The 11,311-nt window shown below is 42.8% G+C and overlaps 1 protein-coding gene across 1 annotated transcript in view; it reads left to right on the top strand.

Moving 5' to 3' along the window:
• Window positions 1–2,837: 2,837 nt before the first annotated feature.
• ADCY5 (adenylate cyclase 5) overlaps window positions 2,838–11,311 on the top strand; it is a gene marked incomplete at its 5' end in the record, with an annotated part of 252,773 nt that continues 244,299 nt past the window's right edge. The window contains one exon of the mRNA XM_083377968.1: window positions 2,838–3,845. Within this exon, the coding sequence (XP_083234094.1) occupies window positions 2,838–3,845 (1,008 nt within the window). The remainder of the gene's footprint in view (window positions 3,846–11,311) is intronic.

The following is an 11,311-nucleotide window of genomic DNA, read 5'->3' as shown; positions in this document are numbered from 1 at the left end:
AAGATAATTTAATCAAGAACGTAATGCAACAAAGTTTGTTCAATTAACTGTACTGTATTCTATGAAAAGTTACAACCAAATAACCAGAAAAAGGAAGCACAACTTGGTTAGGTTGATATCAGGTAGCTTTCCTTCATCTGATTGTAGCCAATGAGAATGGATGTTTAGAGAGCCAATCAGGTGTCATCTTTTGGCAATGAGCCAATCAGATCACAGTAGGATTCAGTTACTGATGTCATGTATTGAAGCTGAGAGGAGGACATTTGTCTGTGTGTTATGTGATCGCTATCAAGTTGGTTGGGTTTTTCTGTGTTCTTTCATTTAGTGAGCTTGTAAAATGTAATAAAATTAAAGTAATGGTGCAAAGAGTTGACTGGTTGCCCAGAAAGCGATGTAAAATAGTATTATTAAGTGAACAAGGCTACAGTTATAAAGAAATTAGAAGAAAAATTGGAAACTTTACCAAAGGTGGCATTTCTACTGTACACTTTTCCCAAAAGGTTTCCACAATTTTGGCCCCTACTGTTTATAAACTCTAGTGTACAATTTCAGCAACCCTATCATGATGGAATCATTTATACTGTTTGCACAATTTACTACAGCCACCCATGAGATGATCTCCAGTTTCACCCTTAATTTTACAGGGCAGGCATTGGTTGTTGTTGGAAATGTATTCAGTTTTGGCTTTGATTGTATTGCAGGGCTGGTTGTGGAACTGCCATGATTTCCCCCCCCCCTCATTTTCTTTTCTTAAGTATTCCAGAATTCAACCACAACCACGTTTGACTTTGATGATGATGGTGGTGGTGGTGATGATGAGTAACAGGCACCAGATCAACATTGCCCGCCTCCTAAACTACCCATTGGAGGAGAAGTCAATCCAGCAGATTAACTCGCTCAAACAGCCAATCATGCACCGCGGCGGCCGACCAACCAGCCAATAGCCTCAAGTCTAAGGCAGAACTTTGCCAGGCGGCAGCTTGGGTGGAAGAGGGGCCGTACAAAGGTTGGTTTGAAAGGGGCGGGCTGCCGTTCCCCGCAAGAAGGAGCGTGTGCGATCGCGGGACGAAGGCGAGGAGCCGCAGCTGAAACTGAGGGAAGCTCCTCCGGCGCGGCGCCGAAAAAAACCAGGGAGGCAGCCGCACGCGGGGAAAGGCCCGTCGCTCGTGCAAAAAAGAACCGGGCGGCCGCTGACGTTGTCGGAGGGAAGATTGCCTCTTCTCAGCCCGCCGCAGCGCCTCGCGCGCTTTAGAGGCACGGAGGTCTAACGCGGCGGCGGCAGCAGCACAGGCGGTCGGTCTCCGAAGAAGTCGCGCCAAGGCAGCTCCTGCGTGCTATTCACCGGCACGCGCCCCCCCCGCCCCAATTAGCCTGTGATTGTGCGTTTTTGCCCCGCCGCTACAGCTGGTGAACGGCCGGTGATTAGTTGACTGCTAGCTGCAGTGGAGAGGGCGCATCCTCGCGTGGTGGCAGCCGCGCAGCGTCGGCTTTTTGCCTAAGAACTCCCTGCCACCTCTGGCTGAAGCGACGGTCTAAAGAAGGAGCCTCTCGCTTTCTCCGCCTGCGCCCTCCCTTATTTTATTTTATTTTATTTTATTTTATTTTATTTTGCTTCCCCGTCGGCCCTGCTGACTTGATTCTGCCTTGATCCACCGGAGCCGGATTTCGGGTTCCGTCATTCCAAGGGCAAAAAATCGGCGCCGTCCCGGCAGCGTCAGCGATCTCACCCGTTTGGCTCCTTCCAAGCCGGGAGACGGAAGATGCCCGGGGTGACCCGGTGGCCGATTCGCTTCCAATAAATAACGCTTCGAGTTCCGGCTCCGGGGTTTCTGGTGCTTGGCTAAGCCCCTTTTTCATTGCAGCAATGTCGCCGCTGCCTTGAGCTGGAGGAATTGGGGGCTGGATCCGGGGGGCTTCGGAGAGGCGGCTCGCTCGCCATTCCTCAGGCCGATCCTTAAAGCACCTCGAAACTGGAGGGGGTCGGACAATGAGCCAGTCGCTTGCCAGACGCCACGGGCGCTGCCTCTGGGGCTGCCCTCTGCCACATCTGCCCAGATGACCAACGCATAGGCGGGTTGCCTCCAGGCCAAATTTTTTTTTTTATAAAAAAAATGACGATTCTGGATGGTTTTGCTCCGCTTCCAGGAGAGTAGATCGCAAAGGAATGATGCCGCTTCTTTGAGTTCGTTTTTGACAGTCGGGTCCTTCGCGGGGAGGTGATCCCGAGAGAGAGAAAGAGACATGCCAAGATGCTCCACAGTGATGATTTTACAAAGTTGCATTCTGGTTGTAGAGTGATTGTGGCTTAAAGCGACAGGGGGAGAATTCAACACTCCAGGTGCCTTTTCCTCCTCCGTTTTCTATGCATGCCGGCGTGGTAGATTTGAATTCTTGATGCGCCAGCGAACTGCCAAAAGACCGGGGACTTGGGTGGGAAAATGACAGAAGGGGAATCCTTGCCAGAGAGCCCTCCTTTCCCTAGAAGGGGAGGGAAACTTGCTTCCCGGTCAGCTCTCTGTATGGCTATATAAATCCTGCATGAGGAAACATTGGACTCCTGGAAAGGGAAGGAGACCCAAGTGGCTTTCCAGCTGGCAACTAAGAGAGATTTGAGTATTATTGGGGACATTGTTGGATCTGGTTCTGGATTTGAGGTTTGGTCTGCTGCCCTTGCTTCCACCCTCTTGTTCGTTGGTGGAGAGATGCTGTTTGGAAGAGCCTGAGAGATGCTGTTTGGTTCTGTGCCATGAACCACCCAATGTCTTCTGGTTGATTTCCTCCCACCCTCTCGTTGGTTTCCTGGAATTCCTGCCCTTCCTCTGCTGTCCCACCAGGGCATGTCCCGCTCCAACAGCGTGAGCCCTCCGGGGTTTGGAGTTCCTGCTGCGCCCAGGGGTGGAGGGGCAGAGCCACATCGCTCTGCCTGGGGAGAAGCTGAATCCAGAGCCAATGGCTATTCCTACCCTCTCCCTACCAGGGCCTCTGTCAAGGAATCTTCCAGAATGGCAAGCAGGTGGAGAAATGAGGAGGAGTATGATCTGCCAGGTAGCAGGAACCATGGGGTAAGTGGCTGCAGGATGATGAGCTTCAGGTCCAAATCTGCTTGGCAGGATCATCATAGTGGAGACAAGAGCCAGCATTCCTGTCGGGCAGGGGACCCCTCCCTTGCCCCAAGTCCGAGACACTATGGTAGTGAGCAAGGTGAGGTGCGTCCACGTTCTGTGGAGCTGGGACTTGAGGAGAAACGGATCAAGGCCAAGATCGACGAGCTGGAGGAGGAGGAGCAGGGGGGTGATGAAGTGGGGTCCGAGATGATCTTCTCAATGGGCAGCTGTTGTGGAAGCCTGCTGCAGATCTTCAGGTCTAAGAAATTCCACTCAGAGAAGTTGGAGCACCTCTACCAGCGGTATTTTTTCCGTCTCAACCAGAGCAGCCTGACCATGCTGATGGCAGTGCTAGTCTTGGTCTGCCTGGTCATGCTGCTCTTCCACACTGTTCATGGCCACTACCAAGTGCCCTACGTGGTGGTGCTGTCCCTGGCCATCCTACTAATGGTATCCCTGGGGGCCGTCTGCAACCGTAATGATTTCCACCAGGACCACATGTGGCTCATGTGCTACTCTGTCATCCTTGTGGTGTTAGCTGTGCAAGTGGTTGGCTGCTTGCTAATGCAGCCCAGAAGTGCCTCAGAGGGCATCTGGTGGACCATCTTTTTTATCTACAGCATCTACACTTTGTTACCCATCAGGATGAGGGCAGCAGTCATCAGTGGTGTGGTATTGTCTGCCATCCACCTGGCCATTTCTCTCAAAATCAATGCAGAAGACAAGGTCTTATTAAAACAGGTAAGGCCGAGATGTTGGATATGTGGCTGCTAATTCAGACTGAGAATTTACAATAACTTTTTGGAAGTGCCTGGCTCCAGGCTTAGTTGTCTGTGTTGATGTACCATGTAGTTTAATTCCCTTGCATTTCTTCTTATTTATATGCCCAATTGACCTTAACTGAACACTTGGAAAGGGGGTTGAGGCATGGATTATTTGACCAATAGGAAACAAACATAGCCTCTTGCTGCTAAAGAATTCTATGGATTCAATTATTGATCTGTTACAATACTCTGGTACTGTTAATTAAAGAGGCAAAAACAGTTGGGAAATACATCTTTACTATGGTACCAAGAACAATAGTTCTGACAATTGTCAGAAATTTTTTTCCAATGAAATTCCACAAAGTTGCGTAGAAAAAAAGTGCTTCTAATAAGTATATTGCATAGCAAACCTCCCAAATTAGCTTGTTTCTCTGGAAGGAAATTTTCTTTCTGATAAAAAAGCAGTTTCCTCTTTGCGTGGGTGTAGGGAAGATTTTGTTTATAGTTGTGTCACTATTGTCAAGACAGAGAATAAAACATGGATTTTATCTTGAATGTTATATATCATTTTATATGTAAACTTTCCTTTCAGGAAAGTAGGAATCAGGTGCTTAGATTCCTCTGGAGTATCTGTTTAAAGAGAAGGTTTGATGTTACATCAGTTGAATATGTTACGCAGGACTGTATTTTATGTACAGGGGCTTTGTGTTCGAACTGCATCTCACTTTGTGCATGCATATTTATTAACTTACCTCCAGTACTTTCACTCCCCCCCCAAAGTGTATCATATCTGCACTGCATAAATCATAATAGCCATTAGACTGTAAAGTATTTTCATATCATTTTACTGTCATTTAGTGTAAATCCAGATAGAACAACTCTGTATTGTAAAAGATTCCTTAAAGCGTGACTGTAGTTTTGTGGTTAGTAGTTCATTTAATTTTCTCCTATTAACATGAAAATTAAATAGTAACAGTAAAAGAATGGCTTTATTAATATTTTTTGGAAGAGCCAGCATGTGGAATGTATAGATGTTACATGAAGCTTACTAAGAGAATTGCTAAAGTTACCCAGTTTTGCTTGAAAAAGCACTTTGGCAGATTATATCCTAATTTTACAACAGTTTCATCTTTGTTAGACAAAATTAGTTGACAAAGAAGGCGAGAAGGGCTGTCATATCTTGCTTTCATCTTTAAACTTAGAAAATCTTTCCAAACCAGTTTTTTGTTTTTCCTTAGAAGCAGTCTACTAAAGTTTTTGACTTCAGAGCACTTCTGTGTTTCAAACTTTGCTGCTATAACACAAGTTGTTTTGAGGCTTTACTTAAACTTTAAATAAATGTCCCTGATTCTCCCATGATTACCTGCAAGATGAAAATGATAATTCCTGCTTATTTTGTTGGATTCTTGTAAGGTTCTCTGCTGACTGATTAAGCCTCAATTTTGTGCTTTTTCCTACCACATTACCTGATTCCCTTATTTTCCTGTTTAGCACACATCACACGTGCACTAAAACACCTGAAGTGAAACAATAGTTTCAGAGATATACTAGGAAATTGTAAATCAACTGGAATGCATGAAGCGAAAGGGATTATGTTGAATTAGTGGTTTAGTTTAATTGTGAAGTGACCCAGGATATAAAGTGTTTATAACGCTTGAAACTTTTGACACAACTCATATGAACTATCTGTACTACAATTAGATTTGTATTTAATTTAGTTTAAATTATACGTTAGTTCTTCACATCTTTTCTTCTTTCTGTCAGAAGAGTTAATACCCAGTCTAAAATGTTGCCTTTCAAGCTATAAACAGAGCTTATGTTTAGAGCCATCTGATACTAAAATTTAAATTGGCAACTGCCTCACAACTTAACAGGCCTTTTATTACCTAGACTGTAGCTTGTTACCATAGAAATCTAATTTTTCTCTGACACTGCCCTGCTGATGCATATCCTTCCTTTCTCTTCCAAATAAGAAAGCTGGGGGGGGGGAGGAAACATGGGAATGGACCAAATCTAAATATATTATTCTAATACTATTCTATTATTTTCAGTTTTCATTTCATTCTTTCCTAATGAAATCCATATTGACAGGACATTTGCTGTATCAAAAAAGGCTGCCTCTATTTTCATGGGAACAAGAGCCTCTCCACTCTGTAGGGGTTATTTTTGGGTAAACTAATCTAGGACCACATTGCATGCAGATACGGTTGGTGAATGAAATCCAGTATTGCCTTAGTGCAGGGTTTCTGAACCTTGGCCACTTTTAAGACGTGTGGACTTCAATTCCCAGAATTCCCTAGCCAGCTGCTGGCTGGGGAATTCTGGGAGTTGAAGTCCGCACGTCTTAAAAGTGGCCAAGGTTTGGAAACCCCGCCTGAGTGGGCTTCTCTGGTGGCGTTCCCACAAAAACCTCAATATTATCAAGTCTTTCTAAATTACTCCAGATTTTTATGTGAGGGGGTTGCAAGATGGTTGCATTTGCTCCTTTCCCCCAGCAGTGTTGGTTGAGGGATCTTCGCAGCAGGAATTCTTCCTCAGTTCCATTTCATTGCTGTAACCTGAGCTGTTCTGTGCTTCTCAGGTGTGTTGCTCACATGCATTTACTATGAACAAGGAAGCCAAAAAACCACCCTATTTTATTTTTAAAAATGTCATACTTAATCATGCATTATGATGTAATTTGTACATCTTGGTTTTCCAAGCCTGGAGAACTTGTTATACAATCACTTATCACGATTCCCTTCAAAAACCTGCCCTAGGAAGAATCTCCTAGTTCCTTTCTAGCGTTTCTTTAGGTGGGATTTCAGTGGCAACTTTTAAATCTTTCATTTTGCTACAGAGTAAGATGTAGCAGGGTGACTTACCATTATATGTGTCCACCAGATGTTTCATGTTGCAGATGTTAAGGTATTGTATGCATGCTTTAATATTGTACTTTTTTTTAGAAGATTATTTTTAGTGTATTGCATTTGGGCATGCATCGTGAAAAACAGAAGGATTATATAGTTTCCTGGAATACAAAATGCATCATACTGAGATCCAAGCCTTAGAATAGAGCTCTCTGAAAGTCTCAAACATACCTACATCTGTAAACAATACTATACTTTTAATCTACTGTTAGCTTTCCTGGTGACCTGGGAAATGACAGCAACTACAATCTTCTTTTCCAACCTCCTGCATTTTTATTCAAATTCATTTTATTTCTGAGCGGAGCCTGATAGCATCATTGGTAAACAGCTGCATCATCATGTGTCTCTATTTTATAACTCTTCTCTTATCCAAGCTAGCCTCTCAGCTGTTTAGACCTTTTACCAAGGCCTGTGTCACAATATTCCCCTTCAGTACTCTTGGCTTTTCACGTGTGAGAATAAATGCAGTGTGGTGTCTTTTCTGCCCACAATCCATGCTCACTTAAACCATTCTAGTTATAAAGATGGTTACCTTTATAAAGAATAAAAGCACACCTGCCCCTTTCCTAGCAGAATGGGACAACTTGCCATGGCCAACCCACTGTGGCCAATTCGCAGCAGCTAATTTGCAGCAGCCAACTTGCCATGGCCAACTTGCCGCGGGGCAACTCGCCTTTAGTTTCTTTTATTTTTGCTGATCACTTTTTCATCAAAATTATTTTGTCTCTTGTGTCAAAGGAAGTCATTCCTATGACTACCAGCTTTTGCAATGCTTTGATGAATAATAACAGGAACTAATCCCACGTTGAATTGTCCCATGGTGAGGTTTTTTTTTTAAATGAGTATTTTTAAATGGGTTTTTGAGGTTTAATGGCCAGAGATAATGGCTTTAAGAACACAAGTGTGTTGTATGAGCTCATTGTGAACTTCATAGCACTTCTGCTGATTTTGGAGCTAAGATCTTATTTGATCACTATACGTGATGGGACTGCTCTTCCATGCCAGGTATGAGCAGCCAGGGGCTAAAGGGACTGCTTGTAGCATGTTGAGTCTGTTTTTCATCTTTCTGTAGCCCTGGAATGCCCTCCGTCTACAGTTGCTGGAAGTCTTCTTGTTCGTTTGATATTGGAAATGTAGGGAAGCTGTTGGATAAGCCATTTACTAGTTGTAAAATAAGCCTTTCCCTGGATCTTGCTTGATAAAAGCATTTGCTTTGGGAGCCACAACTCTCCTACAGATAGATAAAATGTTGAGGAGGACAGAGCTTTAACATCAGGCTTCTCGCTGGTTTGAGAATTGTCTCTCCAGAACCAGGACTGACTGAGATTAAGTGATCTTTCTTCTCCTGCTTTCTTGGGTGTTTCTGATTATTTTATCTGTTTGCTTTATCTGTATATTTTATTTAGTTTAATTGTTTTTAGATGGTTGTGGAATTTTAAAGTGCTGTTATATTGTACGCTGCCCAGAATCTTGTGTTTGTGTGATGAATAGCTGTGTAAATATGGCAAATAAATACATGTTTCCTTGGGCCAATACGGGTGGGTGGGATGCTAATCATTTGAGACTTAAGTTGTTAAGCAATGAATAACTTTATAAAAATATAGTCTGCCCTTTAAATTTGATCTTAATTTTATTCAGTTGACTGAGGCAGAAATACGTTCCTAGATTAGGGATTTGGAAGAAATTTTGTTGACCCCAAGGAAATTCAAACCACTTTTGGTTTGAACAGATTTTTTTAAATGTTTATTTTTATTGTTGTGTTCCAATCTGACTTTGTGATTGGGTGAGATTTGTGGTTCCGAAACAAATACTAACATCAGAATCCAAAATATAAGGTGGGATTTGCACTGGGACATCCTCATATGCAGATTGTTGGGGGGTTTTTTATCAATGTGCTCAGCTGCAGACATCCATGCTGCCAAATGTGATAAAGATTATTTATATCCAGTTCTAGCAAGTTGTGGTAGCATTGTAGTACAAGTCACAGCTGACCAATCCAAAGGTGTACATGTTAATTTCTATTTTTATGTTAGTATATTATTAGCTTAAAACAATCATGTACAGGAGCCTAATTTCAAAGTTTCACAATTCTTGCTTGTTTAAATAATTAATATTTTGGTCAATCAATTCTTTTAAATAGTTGCTAATTATTTAATTGCATAAGCCAAGCATTATTTTTTTCATGGCCAAATGACCAAATCTACAAAAATTTGACCTGGATTAGTTTAGATGCTGAACTTTGGTTAGGTTCTCATGAGAACTAATTCTCTGTTTAAATTAACAAAGCATAATTGCTGTTCTTATAAAAAGCTGTGCGCAAACCAAGAAACCTAATTATTGCTTAATATTTATTTATATCTCATATTTATCATTTTGTCATGTACAACTGAAGATGGTGAATGTACCTAATACTCCTGTTTCCTCCACTATATGTTGGGTTGACATATAGTGACTGGCCCAAAGTTATCCAGCTGATTTTTGTGTCTAAGGTGGCATTAGAACTCGCAGCTTCCCAGTTTCTAGCCTTGGTGCCTTAACTACTAGACAGACTGGGTCTCTTAATATAATGGTCTCAGCCATATAGCATGCTCCAATGTCTAGGAGCTACAGCTACCATCTGATTAATCCTATTTTAGCCTAGGCTAGCATGTTGTGAGAACTTATCCATCCCATGATTACCAAATCATTAAAAGAGGATAGCATTCCACATAAAAATTTGTCTATATCAGAAGTCTCCAACCTTTCTGGGCTCATGGCCCAGAGGGAAGGAGAGTAGCTTTCAAATTGGCATGCACACGTGCACGCAAATGGGGCCACGTGCACCAGTGCGGTACTAACTGCCCTGTTCGTGCATGCACAAACAGGCCACGTACACCCACCCGACGCTAGTGGCCCTGTTCATGCATGCGCAAATGGGCCGCGCACACCCACCTGGTGCTAGCGCCCCTGTTCATGCATACATAAACAGGCCGTGCACATCCGCCTAGCACTTGTGGGCCCATTCACACTTGCGTGCATGCGCAAGCAGGGCTGTGGTGCTAGGACGAGTTGGGGGAGTGCACACACATTTGTGTGCGCGCTGTCCAGCCATTCCCATGGCCCGCTGGCCAAGAAGCCACGGCCTGGTAGTGCGCTACGGCCCATAGGTTGGGGACCCCTGCTCCATATCATCATTCTATAGAAGAAATGCAGTGTAGTGATTCAAGTCCAATACAAATGCAGGTTTGACAAGATGGCTTTGAGCCAGCAATTATTTTTTCGCCTAGCTTACTTCACATAGTGGTTGTGGGAATGAAATAAAGGCAGACCATCACCTACGTCTGCTTGAGTTTCCAGAGGAAAAATAAAATATCAATAAAGTAACAGTTGTTAGTACAGGTAGTCTTTGACTAACAACAGTTCATTTAGTGACTGTTCGAAGATACAGAACCACTGAAAAAAGTGACTTATATCTGTTTTTCACACTTACAAACCTTGTAGCATCTCCATGGTCACATGATCAAAATTCAGACACTCAGCAACTGGCTCATATTTATGACGGTTGCAGTGTCCCATGGTCATGTGATCGCCTTTTGCAACTTTCAGGCAAGCAAAATCAGTGGGGAAGCCAGATTTATTTAACAACCATATTACCAATTTAACAAATGCAGAGATTCACCTAACAACTGTGGCAAGAAAAGTTGTAAAATGGGGCAAAATTCACTTAACAAATGTCTCACTTAGCAACAGAAATTTGGGACTCAATTGTGGTCATAAGTTGAGGACTACCTGTAGCGGCTTTCTCCAGATATACAGGTTTTGGATCTGATTCTTTTTCACTCTAGAAAAATACATGATCACTTCTATAAGCTCATCACAAAGTATTTTATGCTCTATTGATTTAGTGACAACCTAAAAATTAAACCTATACCAGTTATATTGTGTTTACAGTAATGCAATAATAAATTTTAGGATTGATATCTATAAACTGAATATTCCCCTTGGGACAACAAGAGCTAGTTAATAATGCAGCTCCTCTCACAAATGGACAGTATCAGGCAGAGGCCACTGAACTGTTTGTTGGTGGACAAAGTTTGTCTCTTAAAATGTTTGAAGGATTGAAGATAAATAAGTGCAACATCAGTGGCAGCGGGCATAAAAAAATCTAGGTTTCCGCCATTGTTAAATGGCAATTCTACAGAATTTTACAATGTCAGGTAAGATTTTTGTACGAAAAAAATGTAATCTGACATAAAGCAATTACACCAGAGGCAACACAGCAATCAAAAACAAGCAATCCAGACAGGTTCACAAAATAATTTGACCCCATGCTGGGGAAAATCTGGGTCTCAAGGACTTATGTAAAGAAAAGAAGGTCAAAAATATCTGAATCTTGGAAGGGCTGGCTGGCAGGGCAGAGAATGATGTTCTGTGGGGCAAGTGTACTGACAGAGAAAACATAGGTTCTGGATCCCACTGGATGACATTTTTTAGTAGAAACGAGTCGGATTATGCCCTGGAGAACAGTGAATTCCTCATGCCGAAGCACAAAGAT

The sequence above is a fragment of the Vipera ursinii genome (assembly GCF_947247035.1).
Source record: "Vipera ursinii genome assembly, chromosome: 1".
Classification (NCBI taxonomy): domain Eukaryota; kingdom Metazoa; phylum Chordata; class Lepidosauria; order Squamata; family Viperidae; genus Vipera; species Vipera ursinii.
The sequence above is the reverse complement of the archived record's forward strand: the minus strand, read 5'-3'. Positions and strand labels throughout refer to the sequence as shown.